The sequence below is a fragment of the Heptranchias perlo genome, chromosome 30, assembly GCF_035084215.1.
Source record: "Heptranchias perlo isolate sHepPer1 chromosome 30, sHepPer1.hap1, whole genome shotgun sequence".
In the NCBI taxonomy this organism is placed as follows: domain Eukaryota; kingdom Metazoa; phylum Chordata; class Chondrichthyes; order Hexanchiformes; family Hexanchidae; genus Heptranchias; species Heptranchias perlo.
In genome coordinates, this window is record NC_090354.1 from 26779222 (window position 1) to 26799583 (window position 20362).

At 42.9% G+C, this 20362-nt stretch overlaps 1 protein-coding gene across 1 annotated transcript in view; it reads left to right on the forward strand.

Moving 5' to 3' along the window:
- Positions 1 to 20362, forward strand: part of LOC137300014 (vesicle-fusing ATPase) — a 218961-nt gene that overhangs the window by 182966 nt on the left and 15633 nt on the right. The window contains exons 18-19 of the mRNA XM_067969099.1: positions 2336 to 2470; positions 5713 to 5826. Of these exons, the coding sequence (XP_067825200.1) occupies positions 2336 to 2470; positions 5713 to 5826 (249 nt within the window). The remainder of the gene's footprint in view (positions 1 to 2335; positions 2471 to 5712; positions 5827 to 20362) is intronic.

Consider the following 20362-nt stretch of genomic DNA (forward strand, 5'->3'; position numbering starts at 1 on the left):
AACTTTCAAACGACTGTGTGCGTGAGCAAACTTGCACGTTCATAGTGTGTTGCAGCAGTGCTGTGGAATCTTCCCCTGCAGTCCGAAGGAGAGGGTGGATTCTACACAATCTGTCACGTACGGTATTACAGAAGCGACTCTGTAATAAAAGAGCGTTTATTATTCTGGTGTGTTGGGAGGGAGGAGGAAAAGGGAAAGAAAAAGTGCTGCAGTCCCTATCAGTTAGCTTCTCCGAGCCATCAGGGTATTTAACACACCACAGGTAGCATGAATTGAGAAATACTGCTAATCCTGTAATTGAAGTTGAGACCACAGTAAAAGAATTTGCAAACTGTTTTGGATTGGGGGTGGGGAGGAGCAGATACAGTACTGCTCTTTTTTCAGCTTGATTCTCTGTTCTAACGTACTTGAGTCAAGGCCCAAGTTGAATTTGAATAGACTGACAATGTCGATTAAATAGGGTGGATTTAGGAAATGTGGAGTGAATATGAATTACCCTCTGCTCTTTGCTGCGCCCACCCCCCTCCATAAAATAGCCATCTTACTGCAGTAAAACAGGACAGCATTGCCTTAATGCCCTCTCGTAACTTGTGCAACATAAGTTTCAAAACACCAGTGTCGGTAGAAGCATATTTGGCTTTTCTTTCCTGCCATTTTAACTGTGGCAGCCCAGAAGCCAGAAAACACTGAGCTGTCGAATTGACTCTGTCCTGCCGTTATTGCAATCCACAAGCCTTTAAAAAGCAGTGTTACTGGTATAATTCTTACTTTGTGCATAGAATCTTACAGCACAGAAGGAGGCCATTTGGCCCATGGTTCCTGTGCCGGCTCTTTGAAAGAGCTGTCCAATTATTCCCACTCCCCATAGCCGTGCAAAGTTTTCTTTTTTCAAGTATTTATCCAATTGCCTTTTGAAAGTTACTATTGAATCTGCTTCCACCGCCCTTTCAGACAGTGCATTCCAGATCATAACAACTTGCTGCATAAAGAAAATTCTCTTCATCCCCCCCCCCCCCCCCCCCACCACCTCCCTTTAACCCTGGTTCTTCTGCCAATTATCTTAAATCTGAGTCCTCTGGTTACTGACCCTTCTGCCAGTGGAAACAGTTTGTCCTTATTCACTCTATTAAAACCCTTCATGATTTTGAACACCTCTATTAAACCTCCCCTTAACCATCTCTACTCTAAGGAGAACAGTCACAACTTCTCCAGTCTCTCCACATAACTGAAGTCCCTCATCCCTGGTACCATTCGAGTAAATCTCCTCTGCACCCTTTCCGAGGATTACCATCAAATTCACCTTCCAAAAAATGGTTACATTTCCAAAAAAAAACTTGTGTATGGAGCTGTTTCATGAATTTTATGCATTTGGATGAGCCACATTGAGCTTTGTGAGAACTTGTGATGATGATGTTACCAGTGGGAGGGCCTGAAACAGGAGGTCTGGTAATGAGCATGATTTCTGGGGTGTTAGACATTGTGTGGTCCTTCTATTGGTGGAAGAGCCCCAAGGACTGCATCAGTGGGGAACTCCCATTAGCAAGAGGAATCTGAGCATGTTCAGCCCTTTTTTTAAAAAATTAATTTAACTCCAAGCATAAGTAAAGAAAGGACGGACAAGTTTATATAGCACCTTCTGAGAGGGCAGCGGAGCCTCAGTTTAGTGACTCATTTGAAAAACAAGCACCTCTGACAGTGCAGAACTCCCACAGTACTGCACTGGAGTGCCAGCCTACATTTCTGCTCAAGTATCTGGCGTGGCACTTGAACCCACAAACTTCTGACTCGCGGCGAGAGCGCTACTACTGCGCCACAGCTAAGAATTTCCAGGAAAAGGCCATAAGGCCCAAACAAGCTTGTTCCTTTATCATATCTCTCAATCCTTTCTTTCTGTGGAAACGCATTCAATTGTCAGTCCTTTTATACCAGCTGATTCAATGACCTTTGACGTTTATTATTACACAATTATTTCTCTTGTAATTTGCTGCAAGGATACTAAGGTAGTCCGTCCTCCTAATAGCACTGCTTTACTTTGCCACGCTGGACAATGAGGGGAGAGAAGCAGTACTCAATTCCAACTCTGGCAACTTCCCACAGCTGAGTAGGCTGTGAATGGGGGCCAAGAGACTTGTGAAGCAGCAGGTTTGCAAACAGCCCCTGGTGAAGGGAAAGTTGGCCACATAGAATAACAATGATGTACGGTTGCTCGAGGATATTTAATTTTAAGTATTGTCCAAATGAGATTTGTTAATCATGATGTGACTGTCTGAAGGGGTGTGCTTTGCTGCACCTAATTTGCCTGTTGGCTAACAGTGTCTTGCATTGCTGTTTACAGGGCCGTAAGTTGTTAATCATTGGGACCACCAGTCGTAAAGATGTCCTCCAGGAGATGGAGATGATGGATGTTTTCAGCACCACCATCCATATTCCAAACATAACCACAGGGCAACAGTTAATAGAAGCCTTGGAGGTAAGCCTATCCTTGTAAAGAATATGACAGGAAGAGTATTACAAATTCAGGTCTGCTGAAGATACAGTCCCAGTTCATTGGCTTCAGTCACTCCCATAAGTGGATCCCATGGCCTTTACGTGCTGGACCAATCCCCCACTGCCTAATATGCAGCTCTGATAGCCTAACCCAGTGGTACTCTCTTGTGATCAGAACCCAATATTTGTGTCTCACATATGCTGCCTCTCTGTGTCTCCAAACATTTTTGAAGGCAGACCAAGTAAGCAGTTGGGAAGGTGAAGTCAGATATGAACCTTTCAAGCTGCTTTATTTCCACAAGCGAATATACAGTGCAACAGTTGTGATCGGACTCACTTAATTCCATCAATACAATAATACAGAAACAATGAACACGCTGCACTTCCTCATATCAGTGGGTCACCTTGCTTAACGTAAACAGAATAATTCCTAATTACCCACCTGCAATCTCTTCCTGAGCCTGGCGAAATGTTGCCCTCGCAGCTTTATATTTAATGTGTTTTTATATCCCTGTGTTCACAACCCTAAAGAAGAGCTAATGTCAGATAAGTGCTGCTCAGCACCTGGGATCAGGAATCTCCTGACGCAATGGGTGTGAGATGTTTATCGATTGCTGAGACAGGCTAGCAGTCTTTGGAGAAACAACACCAAAGCTTAGCTCATTAGCATGTTAGACGCATTTTATTTCCTTGACTTTTTTTGTAACTTATGTGAATACACTTTGCATTAAGCGCACAATCCTTAAATGTAACTAATTTTTTCAAAAATTCTTTGTGGAAAAATGTTCAAAGATTCCTGACATGCCTAAGAGTAATTGTTGTATCTGCAACATTGGTTGACTCTACTTGATACTGCTAGATTGTCTTGATCATGTACCCTTAAGACTCTAGCTTCTTCCAAAATTGTGAGCATTGCCACTGAACTGCTTGTACAATGTATGACACTGCATCTCATGGCATTGCACAGGCATGTGTGTGTATCTGGGTATGCTTGGTTTAGTTGAGGATGCTCCCAATTTCAGATGGTCTAAGGTGTGGCTGCTTTACCCATCCATGTCAATGGTGCCTGTCTACGCTGGCCCAAATCCAAGTGAGTGATTCTGAAGGGCACGCTTCTGTGATGATGACACGGGCTGTGAAAGCATGTGACTTCGTTTCTTGGGAATTGAGTAAGCAACAGTAATCCGCAGTGAAACCGTCTCATGCAGGGCAGGACTGCACTTGCAAGTCTATGCCCTAACATTAGTGCAATTTTTACAATCATTGCAGTGTGAACAAGGCATTAAAAGTTTCAATGTAATTGAGATGCAGGTTTCTCCCCAGCATCATAACATCCATGCAGTCTAAAATATTACACCAGGGATGGCTGATGATTACAGTCAATCATATTTAATCTTTTACATAAAATTTAATCTGGTTAATGTGCCTCATCTCTGTTTAATGAAAGTGAACTTTAGCCTCGTGAGTGCTGCATTGCAGCTCCAGGTGTAAGTTTAAACATTTGGAACGCCAGCACTTTGTACTGATGTACTATATAATAAAAGTGATGGTATCCAAGCTCATGCTTTTAATCTCTCCCCTTTCCTCCTCCCAAGGAAGGAACAGAAATATCCCCAGAGATGCTTACAAATCATTGAAAGATGTAAAGTCAGGGGAGGCACAACCTAAAGGGAGGAGAGAGTAACTATGCAGGGCACAATACATATTAAGACCAGTGCATCTATCCATTGTAATTTTTCCTATTAGGTTGTCCAACATAATTTCCATGTCTCAAGATCTTAATTATTTTTGTGAATTTTTGGGCTCATTGAGGTAGGGAATGGAACGTTTGGGCACCCAGTAAGATTAAGGAGCCCTCACGGGTCAGGGATAGCATGGCAATGAGGTGCCTCACCCTTCGACTGATGTTGAGCACCCCCTACAGCACTAGTGTGACATTTTTCTGTTTCCTCCTTCAGTCGTCCTGTGGCTCCTCTGAGAGATTACACATTGGTGCCGGATTATGGCCTGTTTTTTTTTTTCCTCTGTGCATCCATCTCTGCTAGGAACTGGGTTGAGACTGCCCAAACTCCTTTCACGAAGAACCCTTGCAACCAGCAGAGAGGAGGCTTTCGCCCCATGAGTCCGGGATGGATCTGGAACCAGGTCCCTGGGGTAAAAACCTAGCATATAACCCATGAGCCTCCCAGTCTCCCACACCCCTGGTTATTTCAAAGTAATATTGCAGCTGAAAACAGTTCATATACCTTTTTCTGAAGAATAAAACTATATTTGAGACTTGTTTTATCAAGGTAGTCTCTAATATTTGGCCGAATGCCTCTCTTCCTGCATATTATGGGTCCGATTCTTTTCTGCAGAAACTCGAGCCGATGATCGAAGATTTGAATCTTTTTGATCATAATTGCTTTCGTATAATGTTGCAATTTGTTGAATGCCATGTCTTAAATTATGCTATCAATAATTTATTCCCTGAAAAAATGCATTTAATAGGAGTAGATTGTTACCAATACTTTAAATGAACTAGTAATGCCAGTAATCTTAAATCTATTTTTCTGGCGCATAAATGTACCTGGACAGATTTCAATTCATTATAGCCATAACTGCTCATGATTAACCCATCCATATAATGCATTATTTTGTCTTGTCGAGTGCTTGTGCAAGCGAGCTTTTTTTTTCTGTCTCACTGTTGTGGCTTTGTATTGGGGGTATACACCCGATGAAATTCAGTACTTTAGATGCTAAATAATTAGATTCCTGTTAATTGTAGTGTGTGTCCAATGGAATATTTTGCACATCGTGTATGTTACTGTTAAGCTCCTCAATGACTGAATCAGCTGATTGAGACCTTCAAAGTCAACATGGCCCAGTTGGTCAACTGATCCCTGGTCAGCTGGGGTGACTCACTTTCAATAATAAGAGGAAATATCAGCCAGGGTTCCATCACCTGATCACCACCCTGCTGGGAAATCTGCCAGTGTGGATGGTGATTGAGAACAGAAACAAGTTTGGTGAGATGTCCTCTGTAGGAAGTACCATGCTGATGCTCGCTGGGCTCACGTATGGGCAAGCTACCATAGGGGAGCTGGCATCTGTGGAACCATACCTCAGAGTCCACACCTTCAGGAGGGGAGGGAAAAGAAAGAATTGAGGTGCAAAAATGAGACTTCTACAATACCAGTAAACCTGTGGGGTTTTTTTGAGACTCTAAATGACTCTGCTTTACAGCTCCTTGGCAGGTTTGATGATCGAGAACGAGCTAGAATCTCACAACATGTGAAGGGGAACAATGTGTGGATCGGTATTAAGAAACTGATGATGATAATTGAAATGTCGCTGCAGGTGAGTTTGAACGTTTCCAGTCTTAATACAATGATGCAGAAGTGCAACTGCTCTTCAGTTTAAAATACCCCTTTATTGGATGATTATTCGGACTAACCATTATCAGGCATACAAGGAAGTCCATATTAAGCACTCAAATTTCCAACCCAATTGATGGCACTGTTGTACTTTGGGTGCCAATTCAATAACGTCTGTGAATTTGCCTCAGCAGAGGCCAAGCCAGGGCCAGTCGAGTTTGCATTGAGCTTATTGGTTCCTCTTCGAGCCTGGATAGATGGGAGAAGTCTTTTACGGTGTCAGCTGTGGCTCAGTGGTAGCATTCTTGCCTCTGAGTCACAAGGTTATAGGTTCAAGCCCCACTCCAGAGACTTGAGCACAAGATCTAGGCTGGTACTTCTGTACATTTCTGAGTGTGCTGCACTGTTGGAAGTGCCGTCTTTCAGATGAGACGTTAAACCGAAGCCCCATCTGCCCTCTCAGTTGGACGTCAAAGATCTCACTGCATTATTCCAAAAGGAGCAGGGGAGTTTTCCCGGTGTCCTGGCCAATATTTATCTCTCAACCAACACCTATAACAGATGATCTGGTTATTTATTTCATTGCTGTTTGTGGGAGCTTGCTGTGTGCAAATTGGCTGCTGTGTTTCCTAACATTAGAACAGTGACAACACTTCAAAAAGTATTTCATTGGCTGTAAAGTGCTTTGCGATGTCGTGAAAGGCGCTATATAAATGAAAGTCTGTTTTCTTTCCTTTGTTCTTTTCTCTAAATTTGAAGTGACGGCAAAAATTCAGTTTTTTTTTAAAAGGGCCCTTTTTCTCTGTTATACTGTTCAAAAACGATCACAGAAGAGATGGTGCCGCAATTTCGACCAGCTAATCCTGAATTTAACAATTTATTAATCAAATTTCCAAACAAACCACCCACTGAAGATTTATCAGCCAAGAGTTCTGCTGACTGTACTCCTAAAGGTCCAATATTGCATCTTTGGAAATGCCAGTGCAGGACTGGTCCCTAACATCCGGTATGTAAGTTTTATAATGAATATGCTTGCACGATCCTTAACGGAGAACGTCACTAAAGAGCAAGGATACAGGATGGTTGCTTGTGGTTTGTGGTTTGAGTGTCCGTGGAGTTGATACAGGTAATTCATGTGGGAAAGACGAAGTCACATCATCAAGCAACAGCTGTGGCACCGCACAGCAAGCACACACACCTTCCTCGTGACATCATCTTTCATTTTTACAGCCCTAGCAACAAGAAAAAGAAATGTAGACTTTGAGGAAACAAAGGAGATATTTTTCCTTTTATGTCATTTTACCTGCTCTTCTGAAGTAAACTACTTACATGTGCTCCTCTGTTTCTAAGATGATGTGTTTATATTAGTTATGTAATTGTGTAGGGTTTTGCCTATCCACATTTGAATCTAGGAGTGTGATTAATTTTAAAAATAACATTTTATTTTTTCTCTCTGATTTTTCTCGCCTCCTGTTCTGAGGTGTTAACACCTTGCTGGCTGCCCTCCAGTACCTCACCAAGAGAATTTATCAGCCTATTTGACCATGAATGCAACACAGCCAAGCCTAATTGTGTCCTCACCCAACATATGCACACTTCAGGCAGGGGTGACTAGATAGCGATTGGGTGGGAGCCCTGGCCATTTTATTTTTGTTGTTTGATCTCCCCTCCCTAACTCAGGCCAATTGTGAACCCCCTACCAGGATCAGTTAACTCAGCACAGATCATGGATCAAATCTGGGATCTTCCTGGCCTGTGTGGTTGTTGTTCACTGGACAGACATGCCAAAACATTTTGGGAGGAGTCAAGATCTTCTTTTTAAAAAAAAACAGATAGAAAGAATGATCAATGCTAATGTCCTTCATTTTGATCCAACATTTTGTAATTTTTCAAAAAATTATTATTTAAACATGAGTGCAGTTGACATTGGTGTATACTCTTTGAAGGAGCTTCTGAGCAAGGCATCCCTCACTTTGAACATAATATAAAGGATATAGTTTTGATTTATACTGTTTGCTCTATAAAGAGGCATCCTGATGGTGAGACTCCATCTTCAAAATGGATTTCATTCTTTCCCAGTAAAGAGAAGGCTGCAAATGCTTGAGACTGAAATGAAAACCGGAAATGCTGCAAACACAAAGTCTGTCAGCACCTGTAAAGAAAAAAGACTGGTTGCCTTGTCAGATGGAGAACCTGCTCTTGAAAAATGAGTCCGTTTCTTTTTTATTTAGATGCTGACTGACCTGTAGTGTGTTTCCAGCATTTTACTAATGAGCAGCATCAGTAATCCTACGAGCCACCAATTTGGAGCTGAAGCTTTTTTTGGTAACTGGGGCTGGGCAAGACATGAGACGGTGATCTTCGTTATATGCCACAAGCTGACTTTCATACTGGGCTTGTTGTAATTTGGAATCCAGAAGACTAGTTTCACTAATCTGCCTCCCATCATTTACTGTGCTAAATCTGGCACCTTTATCCCTGACAGACTTGCAGACCTTTTTTGTGAGAGCGTGAGGGTCTACAATCTGCCACTGGACTAATGGGGACGGATTTTGCGGTGTAAGTGCTGGGTGCTGGTCTACAGTAATCCACAGTAAAACAAGAGCACGTAAAGGTAGTTATAGTACAGCTGAGGAAGTCTGAGAAGGCATCAGGGTAGAGTTCATGATTTTGCCTCATCTTTTGTAAACAATTTTACAACACCAAGTTATAGTCCAACAAATTTATTTTTAATTCCACAAGCTTTCGGAGGCTTCCTCCTTCGTCAGGTGAACGGTATGGAAACGAAGGAGGAAGCCTCCGAAAGCTTGTGGAATTAAAAATAAATTTGTTGGACTATAACTTGGTGTTGTAAAATTGTTCACAATGGTCAACCCCAGTCCATCACCGGCATCTCCACATCTTGCCTCATCTTGTGTGGGGAAAGTCCCACTCTCCTATCCTGTTTACTCCTCTTTAGTTTTTTCGACTAGCAACGTGAGCTCAAAGGTGCTTCCCCGCCATATCTAGTATCAAAATCAAAATACTGTGAATGCTGGAAATCTGAAATAAAACAGAAAATGCTGGAAATACTCAGCATTTTCAGGTAGCATCTGTGGAGAAAGAAATAGTTAACATTTCAGGTAGATGACTCTTCATCAGAACTGGAAGAAGTTGAAGATTAAACAATTTTTTTAAGTACAGAGCCAGGGAAAGGGGGGAGGAAAGAACAAAAGGGAAGGTCTCTCATAGGGGTGGATGGCAGGAGTGATTAAATGACAAAAGGGATGATGCAAGGCAAGGAGGGTGGTCATGTGGCAAGTAAAGAAACAAAAGATGGGTCTAGAGGAGCTGTAAATGGCAACATCAGAACCATTACCAACATCTGTCTGAAAAAGTGGAAGCAGTCATTATGATCTGAAGTTATATCATAACTAATACTGTGCTCTTACAATTAATCTGACTGTCAGAGTCTCACTATTTCCATCCTTGGTTCCTAATTTATTTTTTGCATTGCTTTGTACTTTTTTCGAATGCTCACCTCTCCTGGAGGTGCTACCTCTTGTTGGAGTAAGGTTCCATGGACACCAGCCACCCCCCCATCCCCAACCCTGGCTTGTACAAGTGACCATCCTTGAGGTGCTCGTCTAGACAGTGAATACTTACGTGCTGTTTGGTCGTGTAGAGGCTTCATAACCAAGCCTGCAGGAGAGTGAAATCAAAGAACAAGCAGGGCAGGTTGTTCGGTGCTGCTCTCCCACCGTCTACGTGTGAAGTGTTTTAAACTGCATTTCCAAAACACCAAATTCTTTCCTATTTTAGTAGAATGTATTCAACTTGTTTTAATTATGAACAAACCCTTTGTAATGAATGCATTTTGGCTAGCCATGGTTGAACTGAACTAATTATGCAAATACACTTCATACCTAGCCTAGGCATGAATTACTCTGCTAGCACATGAATACATAACCTTTGAACAGCCCTGACTGTAGTGTTAATCGTTTATTTCCTTTTCCCTGTTTTACAAGATTTCTAAGATCTCTCTCACGCTCTTTCTTTCTTTCTTCCCCCTGCCCCCCAAGGTTATAGCCACTTTTACATTAGAGGAGTGTGGCAGACAAATTGCTGTCACTGGAGTCGTGAGTACAAATGATCTACAAGCAACTGGTGCCCTGTGACTTTGCTGTTGGGTCAAGCAGCTTTTGTTCCACAGGCTAAACCTGGAGAGCTGGTCCTGGGTGGTTGCACTCCTCCACAAACTGGTCTCTGTTATACAATAGAGCTCAGTAGACTCAAGCAGACTGGCACCTGATGACCCATCTGAACAGGGGAGAGTGGTGTATGGAGGTTATACTCCTCAGATCAGGGGGGAAAAAAAAGTAGATAAATAAGTGATGCTGATGCAAAATGTGAAACAAATATTTAGATTTCCCATAGGATCAGACTCTTGACATTCTGTTTAGGATTCAAACTGACTAACATAATGTCTGCATACTACTTATTTTGCATGTGCAGGGTTTTTCTATGAGGGTACAACCCATTTTTAATTTTTCCTCCTCTTTCTCTTCCGCCTCCTCCCCCAAACCCCAAATTGCTTTGTCTCCTTGAACTGTGCACCAACTCAATTGGGGAGGACAATGAGAGAGAAAAAATGAAACAACTTGCATTTATATAGCATCTTTCACAACTTCAGGATGTCCCAAAGCGCTTTACAGCCAATTAAATACTTTTTTTGAAGTGTAGTCACTGTTGCAATGTAGGAAATGCAGCAGCAAATTTTTGCACAGCAAGGTCCCACAAAACAGCAAGTGATGTTGAGGGATAAATATTGGCCTGGACACCGGCGAGAACTCCTCTGCTGTTCAGTGAGTAGTGCCATGGGGTCTTTTACGTGCACCTAAGAAGGAAGACGGGGCCTCTGGTTAATGTCTCGTCCGAAAGACAGCGCCTCCGACAGTGCGGCACTCCCTCAGTGCTGCACTGGACTGTCAGCCTAGATTATGTGCTCAAGTCCAGCTAGTGAACCCTTTTTTAAATCATCCCTCAGCCAGGTCTCCACCCGTGCCTCTCTGGCATTGGTCCTGGCAAATATGGAACCTAGCTGAAGTTTGGGAGTTCAAGCCATTTGATGCTTTTACACATTGCACTTGGGCCAGCAGGGCCCCCAAGCATAGGTCTTGAAGCCTGACTGCAAGCCTTGGTGAAATGGCCTTCATATCTTCTCCACCTGTTTCACCTCTTTCTAACTTTTCAATAATACTTATTCAACCCACTATTCTCTTTCCCTCATCCCCACCTTTTTTGTTTTGTTCAGTCTAAAACCTTGCTTATCTTCCAGTTTTCACTTTTGCAGTGTGGAGACTTTTCAGCCTCAGTAATGGTTGTTTATCTCTGTAATTTCCATTGACTGTACCAGTGCAGAGCTCCCACTGTTGACAGCTGGCAGTGCAAAGTAGGCAAACAGCGCACCTCCAGCACGCAAGACCCGGATTTTCAGATGTTTTGAGAGCTGGTGTCAAAGGGAGCACAAAATGCAGGCTGCTTTTCTTTTGGACCCTCCAATAGGGAATGATTTACATAGAATTTACAGCATGGAATAGGTCATTCAGCCTATCTAGTCTCTGCCAGTACTTATGATCCCCCCCCCCCCCAGCCTCCTCCTTCCCTATTTCATCTAACTCTATCAGCATATCATAACACACTACAAGCAAAATTGGAGAGAGTGGCACTTGTAAATCAGAGGACTCCCCTTGAGCACAGCTCTATCAGCACCCTAACCAAAATAAATTGGCTTAAGGTAGTTATATGAAACAGCCTTTAGATCTATTATGAAGGTGGTGTTTGCACGTTACTGTTCAATGGTGGTCTTAAGATCAAATCCTAGAATTACCCGCCTTGCCTTTTTTGATACTGCTGCAGAATGATCTGAATGCATGTGTGTGTTAGATGAATCAGTGAGTTCAGATTACCTACCTTTTTAAGTATGGTTTTCTTCATTCCTTTGCATGTCGTTTGTTCTCCACACTCTGTTCTCCCCCCGCCCCCCCCTCCCCTTGCCTACAGTTGTCTTTGTGCTTGAAGCTAGATTCATCCTCTGTTTAAAATTCTGTGTCTCAAACTGCCCTGATGGTTTAGTGGGTAACCATCAGGTCATAGAGATCCAGGAGTTGATTGCTACAATCTGCCTCGATGCCCCTGGACTCGAAGTGGAAAAAAAATATGAGCATGATGGCACTTGGCGGGGGGGGGTCCCAGGTCACATGAATGCCCATTTCGGTGAGGTACCAGGGACTTCCCATGCCTGAGGACTGCACTGCACCAAGAGTCAATGCCTTATGCAGAGGGGTGGTACAGAGATGAAAATTGGACAGGCAGGGAAGGAAGTAAAGAAATACTTAATTTTTAGTAGCTATTAGCTCTTGGGTATCATGGGTGTGGGTAATTCAAATTAAAATTATTCTGAGTGTTGGAGATTTCTTTGTAATGAGAACACTCTTTATTCACGCAAAAGGACAATGTGCTGTGTGCGCACTGTCCTAGGCTCCCTCTGTACTAAGAACATGTCTACCTTTTAATCTGAGCCTCTCCTGCTTTTACCAGTGCATATACGGAAATAAAACAAAGTGATGTGAATTGGAAAGGATTGTATAATAGTGGGGTATTGAGAAAAACTATAGAATTTGGAGTTAGGTATCTATATTATCTTTAATCGGAGGCTGAGGTATGTATTAAGGTTAATTGTGGTTATGTAGATCTCTGTTTGCTCTTTGCATCTTTGTTCTAACTTGCACACTAACGAGGACCTGTATTGACTAGATATCTCCCCAGGGAATAAAGCCATTTATCTAGATTACTTTTTTTTTGGATTTTAATTCCATAGCTGAGGGCTAGGAGCAGAGTCAGTGCACATTGTATGAAATACTTTCACAGGGCAAGGGCCTGCAAGTACTGACTGCTACTGGGTTCCTGCCCAGTCCTATAAAATATGTCTGGAAATTCATGACAGAACTGAACTGTTCATGCAGTTGCTTATTTTTGTAAGTATTGGAAGGTTTTTCATTTTTTTTTCAGATACATTTAACCCGTGTGGTAATAATGAGATGGTCCAGTCTTCCAATGGAATATGGGAGGAGGTTGAGTGTTGCCAAGTGCATACAGTGGAAAGATAATCAATAATATCTTCTGTCAATATGTAGCGTTACATAGCATTTACAGCACAGAAACAGGCAATTTGAGCCAACTGGTCTATGCTGGTGTTTGTACTCCACATGAGCCTCTTCCCACCCTGTCCTTCTCCCTCATGTATGTATTAAGATTCCCCTTAAATGTGTCCATGCTATCGAGTGGCATAAAAATTTATCTTGCCCATCAGGTCAGGCAACTTGGAGCTCAGTTTTGTCAACTTCTCAGTCATGGGAACAGGACCCTCTCAAAGTAGGCTCATGAGAGTAAGGGCAATAAAAATTAAAGCTGAGATTTTTGTGGCCCTTCGTGCAAGAGCTGAGAGATTGCCAACAGACTGAGGCATGCGTAGGGTATTGCAGTTTAAGTCCAACCGTGTCCTTGCCTATTGTCCACACATTCACTGGACAGCCATCAAGAGTGAGAACCCAGTTGAAAACTTTTTTTCGGTGCTGAAAACCAATTGTAGCGCCTTTGTTGTGACGTCATCTAACTGCACTGGTCAGAGATCCAATCTGCAACCTTTCAGGCCTTTATGGCTCAGTACCACAATGGACAGTGCACGTACCAATTGAGCTGTCGGGGAGCTAACTTGGCCCAGTCTTGTCTGAAATGGCCAACTAGATCATCGAGATATAAGAGTGATGGTACTACTTGTTCAGTGCGTAGATCAGAATTTGAGCATACATCTATCCAAACAGGGCCTGTTCATCAGATGTCTTGTATTGAATTTACTTCACAGTAGTGGGCTCCTGGCTCCTATTGGCGTTTAATACCTGAGAAATGGTCCACATCAACAGCTACAAATTGTATTTATAAAGCACGATTGAAGTTAAAATAACCACCCCAAGGTGATTCACTGATAGGTGTATGGCAAACAGACACTGAACCAGGAGAGGAGAGGTTAGATGGGGTCGGTGAAAACTTGGCGAAAGTGATGGCTTTTAAGAGAGGTTTAAAAGGCGGGGAGAAAGATGGAGAGGCGGAGAGAATTCGAGAATAGGACCCAGGCAGCCAAAGTCTTTGCCACCAATTGAAGAGAGGAGTGCACAAGGCGGGAGAGAGTGTATACAGGGCTGGAGGAGATTGCAGGCATTGGGTGGGGTGAGGCCATGGAGGGATTTAATGATGAGAATTTTAATACTGCGTTGGTGGATGGGGAGCCAACATGCTTAAATTTGAAGTCATGAACTAGACAAAAGCACAATGGTCATGATCCTGGTACCTGTTCAGTTATGTGACATCACAGTGCAACAAATCGAGTTGTGAGCAGTGCTTGAAGATGAAGGCCCATTGTATGAGCTGTGACACACACTATTGTTAAGTACAAATTAGCAGATTTTTTTTGTCAGTGATGCATACTTGACATAGTGCAGTGATGTAAATACTATTGTAAGTGATGCATCTTTGTGTTTCTATGTGCTGAAGTTGAATTCAGGTAGAGGGTAACCTGTAGTCAGTTAGGTCATATTACAAGGCTTGAATTTAATGTTTATTAGGCAGCAAGTTTTTTTTTCTGCTGGTGGCTATAACTGTCACTGTGGAATGCTCTTTTCCATTAGCAGAAAGCATCAGAGTCCAGGTAAGACTCAAGACAAAGATGCCAGAATATGAAGAGTGGATACAGTACTGGTCTGCAAAAGTATAATTTTTATGACCCAGTGGTTGGAAAGCCTGCAGCAAACTGCTAAATCCACTAGTAACGTGTTAATAAGAAGCAATATATGAAAGTTGTGTGTGGATGTTGTGCCATAGTGCAGTAGAATTTTTACTCTTTGGGAGTTGGGGGGAGGAGAATGTTGTAGCCGGCTTGAGTGCATATCCGAATCTGCCTTGTCCTAGCATGTCCATTTGTATCTAATCTTACACTTTGCTAGGGTAGTTAAGTGTTGGCTCTAACCAATTTTGTTGCCTATACATCCATCTGTCTTTCACAGATATCAAATGAAAATGAATTGCAGCCACTTAACTATGCCTGGATATATAATGGAGTAACAGTGATCAGTGGGAATTGCAACTATAAGCATGTTTCAAATGTGCTGAATGCAATTTGTCATTTTCAGAGTTCTCTGGACACTCTTGGTCATATTTCTATAAAACATTGGTGATGAAGAGCCATGACACATTAGTATGCAAACAACCTGTGGCTTGAGTGCAGTAAAACAGCAAGCAATGTTGATGGACAGGATGTGTGTGTGTGCCTAACTGCTGAGGATTTCTACCCTCAGAAAAAGTTGGGATAGGTCCCAACCTAGAAGAAATAATATGAAAAGCCAGAAGGTATTGGCAGTGTGTATAGGAAGACATGGATGGGAGAGTGGCAATGGGCAGAGAGATGCAGGAGCTGACTGAGGGGAGAATGTGACACAAGGTCTTTGGTAAGTTTGGTTTATTTAAGTTGTCATCTGACTATCTTGGTTGGCAGGTTGTAACTAGTGGGGTGCCGCAAGATCACTGCTTGGGTCTCTGCTGTTTACAATCTATAATCAATGATTTAGATGAGGGACCGAGAGTAATGTATCCAAGTCTGCTGATAATACAAAGCTGGATGGAGGCTGCAAAGGGATATAGTGGGCGAGAAGGTGGCAGATGGAGTATAATGTGGGGAAATGTGAAATTATCCACTTTGGTATGAAGAGTAGAAAAGCAGAATATTTTTTACAAGGTGAGATACTAGTAAATGTTGGTATTCAGAGGGATTTGGGTGCCCTTGTACACGAATCACAAAGTTAACATGCAGGTACAGCAAGCAATTAGGTATGTTAGCCTTTATTAAGGAGATTGGAATATAAGAGTAAGGAGGTCTTGCTGCAATTATATAGGGCTTTGGTGAGACTGCACCTGGAGTACAGTGTACAGTTTTGGTCTCCTTAACCAAAGCAAAGATATACTTGCTTAGACGGGGTGCAGTGAAAGTTCACTAGATTGATTCCTGGGATGAGAGGATTGTACTAATGAGGAGAGATTGACTAGAATGAGCCTATATTCTCTGGAGTTTGGAACAAAGAGGTGATCTCATGGAAATGTGTAAAATTCTTAGAGGGCTTGATAGGGTAGATGCTCAGAGGCTATTTCCTCTGGCTGGAGAGTCTAGAACTAGCGGGCATAGTCTCAGGATAAGGGATTGAACATTTAGGATTGAGATGAGAAACTTTCTTCACTCAGGGTTGTGAATCTTTGGAAATTCTCTACCCCAGAGGCCTGTGGATGCCCAGTTGTTGAGTATATTGAAGACAGAGATCGATAGATTTTTAGATACTAAGGGAATCAAGGGATAGGGTTAGGGTGGGTCAGTGAAGTTGAGGTAGATGATCAGTCATGATATTGAATGGCTGAGTAGGCGTGAGGGGCTGTATGGCCTACTCCTGCTCCTATTTTTTTAATGTTTTTGCATCTCGGGGTGGAGGGGGTGGGTGGGTGGAGAGGCAGTCATTTTCCCAGAGGGCTGTCTTGTACTTTCCAGTGGCCTGTTGCAAAACAGCATTTTCAATGGCCAAAAGAGCAAGTCTTCTACCTATTGTGTAGAAATTAGCCTAATCAGGGACAGAAAGGTAGGAAGGCATTAGTGAAATTACTTCTTGCTAAACTTGTGCCATATCATACTGAACTGCCAACATATGTTTGACCAGGAGTGCTCTGGGCAACTGAATCTACACTAACAGCATCTATCAGTAAAGGAAGACTCTCAGCTACCCCAGTAATGTTTACAAGATAAGTTTGAGAAGGCTGTAATCTCATTATGGAGTTCAGTGACTGCATAAGAAACCTCGACACGATGGGTTTGAATGGGAAGGCCCTTTGGGCCACTTGACCTTATCCTCAGAATATCAACCCCATCACCTTCACAAAACAGGGTCTAGTTGTTTCTTAAATTAATCCAGACTTTTGGTTTCATCCATCTTCTGGATCGCCACCTCTGTGTTAAATAGTTCCTAGCGCCGACCGTGAACCTGCCGTTAACAATTTTGAATGTAAGGTGTCTAGTATGGCTGCTTCGGTGTTCTCTCATTTAATGTCTAATCCCTGGTCAAATTATTGGTTTATAATGACTCCCGAGGTATATATATTAAGGAGATCGAGAATGTAGGAATCAAAAATCGAGGAAAGTTGCTGCAAAAATTGCCAGTGAGAAACTACAAAGGTCCTTAAGAAAACAACCAACTTTGAATCTCTAGTCAGGAGAACCTACCAATCAAATTCCTCAATTTTTGAAAATGATTTTGTCAGCCATTTTTATTTGTCTGGTAACTTGGGGTAAAGATTTATAGAATCTTGCAGCATAGAAGGAGGCCATTTGACCCTTTGTGCCTGTGCTGGCACTTTGAAAGAGCTGTCCAATTTAGTCCCACACCCCAGGTTTTTCTCCACAACCCTGCAAATTAGTCCTCTTCAAGTACATGTCCAATTGCCTTTTGAAAGTTCCCATGGAACCTGCTTCCACCACCCTTTTCAGGTAGTGCGTTCCAGATCTTAACAACCCTGTGTGTGGAAAAAAATTCTCCTCATTTCCCCTCTAGTTCTTTTGCCAATTATTTTAAATCTATGACCTCTGGTTACCGACCCTCTTGCCAGAGGAAACAGTTCCTCTCTATTTGCTCCATCAAAACCCCTCATTAATTTGAATATCTTTATCAGGTCTCCACTTAACCTTCTCTGCTCTAAGGAGAACAATCCCAGCTTCTCCAATCTCTAACACAAATGACCTATTTCACAATAATGTGTGTTTCAATAGCTGAATTAATGTTTTCTTATGAAGGCTTTAGCCTCTTTGGTAAGCCTGGTCTTTACATTTATATTGTGAACTAGAGCGATCAGTCTTGGCTTCAGGGAGGTGGTGTAGTCTGAGCATGTTTGGGGCAGGGGGGGACATAATTTCATCACTAAGATTTTCTCACTGCTTCTTGTCCTGTCACCAACCTTTTTTTTTTCTCCAATGGTTCCAAAAGAGGATTGGGGGAAAGAAACGTAGGCCCCAATATTTACGTGGTAAGGAGGCGCATCTGCGGCCGGGAAGGCGGAGGTCCTGCCGAATTTAACGGCAGGACCTCATTAGAATTTTTTTACTCTGTTTCCCGCCCGGCAGCTGGACAAATTGAAGGCCAGCTGGCTGCCGGCTGGAAAAGTCAGTGGTACAAGGCAGCAGGGGACCGCTGGAGGGGGGGTTGGCGGGGGAGGGGGTCTCTGAGGGAGGGAGATTGTGGCTGAAGGTTTGCTTTGGGAGGGGAACACCTTCTCCTGACCCACAAGCAGTGCTGGAAAAGCATTTACCTATTGGATCCGGCAGCTCTCGCCTCCCTTCGGTTGCTGGGTTTCCCGAGCCCTGGGAAACCCGGCCCACAGCCATTAAATTCAATTAGCTCCCAAAAGCTGAGAAATGGAGCCTCATTTAAATATTTTAATCATGGACCCGCCTCTCCAGGGTGGGTTACTCGGACGGCCCCAAACCCGCTGCAGTTAAACCGGAAGTAGGCGCGTTCGCAGCAGGTTACGTTGAAACTACACGAACAGGCCATTCGGCCCAATTGACCCATACCGGCATTTTATGCTCCACATGAGCCTCCACCCTCCCTACTTCATCTAACCCTATCAGGATTGGGTTTCACGTTTCTATCCCCCCACCTGCGCCCCCAGATCCTCTCCTGCCCAGAATTTTTTCAGGTAATGTTTGCACTTTAATTATCCACTGCTGAAGCTTATATCTGATCAAGTCAAGTAGAGAGCAGATGTCCTTTGTGTCATTTGTACTTAAAGCCAAACAGTGAATTAACTCTTTCTCAGTTGGAAGCCCATCTTCATTTTGGTATGTTATTAAAATTAAGCGACACACTGTACTATGGAATGAGCACTTGCATTGTTGTGAGGCAAATTGTGGTTTGAGTCGGTTTAGAATTTCTGACTGACCATAAGATTGAGAGTGGAAGAACTCCGCGCTCGTGCTCTCACTTGCATGTGCACTCTAACTTGTGCTCTCGCTATGTGTGAGGGTGACGTTGCTGGAGTCCTGGTTGAAGCTGGTTTTAGGTGTGATGAAGTACTGTATTTGCAGACTCAGTGCTGGTATAAATTCAGCAAATACAGTAACAGATTGTGTCTTTTTTAAAAACAAAAAGTTGCTTCCAGCTGGGTGGGGCCACATTCCCCTGAGCCTGCCCCTCTCTATAGGACTGCTTTCCCAGCCCAGTGCTACCAGATGCTGCCGCATCCTGGGATAGACCTTGACCTTGATATCTACCTACTTCCCCTATGCTGCCAGACGGTGAGAACGTCTGCCCCTCGCCCTGCCATACACTGGGGTACCTTCTCCCATGACTACCAAACCCTGGGGCACCTTCCCACACTTATCCCTCAGCCACTGCTGTGTGTAATAATCCTGTAAACCATACACCACATTTCTCCTCCTCTCTACAGTCCTACCATGTTCCAGAGGTCCCCCCTTCTCTTTCTCCCCCCTCCCCCCCCCCCACCCAACCAATTGAGCCCAGTGGCCCCAATAACTGCTGCCGAGCCCACAATGTTTCCCCCTAACCCCACAAACCCACGTACCATCTTTCTGTGTATCCTTAGCTTTGAAAAAGGTAAGATAATACATAGGCAAATGAATGGGGTTCTGGTTTACGGAAAATCAAAAAAAACTAAAAATGCTGGAATCCCATATACCAAAATCCATGGCAATTGGTCCCTGTATATCAATGGCCCTGATGATACATTGTGAGCCAATGACATAACGTCCCCAATATTGACCAACCTATCCTCCAACTAACCATAAACAACACCGTGGAGATACACTAATATAAATTAAATATTTTGTAAATATTGTGCACTACCTGTCACTTTTCTATTACTGTTTTAGCCTCATTCTTTCTGTTTACCTTGGCTTCTTTCTTCCATCAAACTGGATATACTTATAAATTTGTGCTAAGTACTTTATAAAACTTCTTGCAATTAGTTGGCTGATATACAACCTTAATCCATCAAAAACAAATTTCCTCCAGCTAATTGGGTGATATGTAAACTTATTCCTTGGGATTCATTCGCTTAATTTTGTTACAGAAGCACTGGCCAATCAAATCACTTTTTATTTCCCCAATGACTGGAGTTTGTAATGTTCAGAGTTAAGGTGCAGTAATATTTAACTTTGTCCCTTTTAAGGCTACAGTATAAATCAACATCCATTTTGGAATTGGGGACTGGATAATTATATCAGCTAGTGAGTGGGTCATATGATTATGCACAAATGCACGACCTGAGGTACAAATAATTCAACCCCTCTATACACAGACATTTAAATTCTTCCCCTCCCCCCCCCCCCCCCCCCCCCCCCCCCATTTGCACAATTTCAAATCCCCTACAATACATTG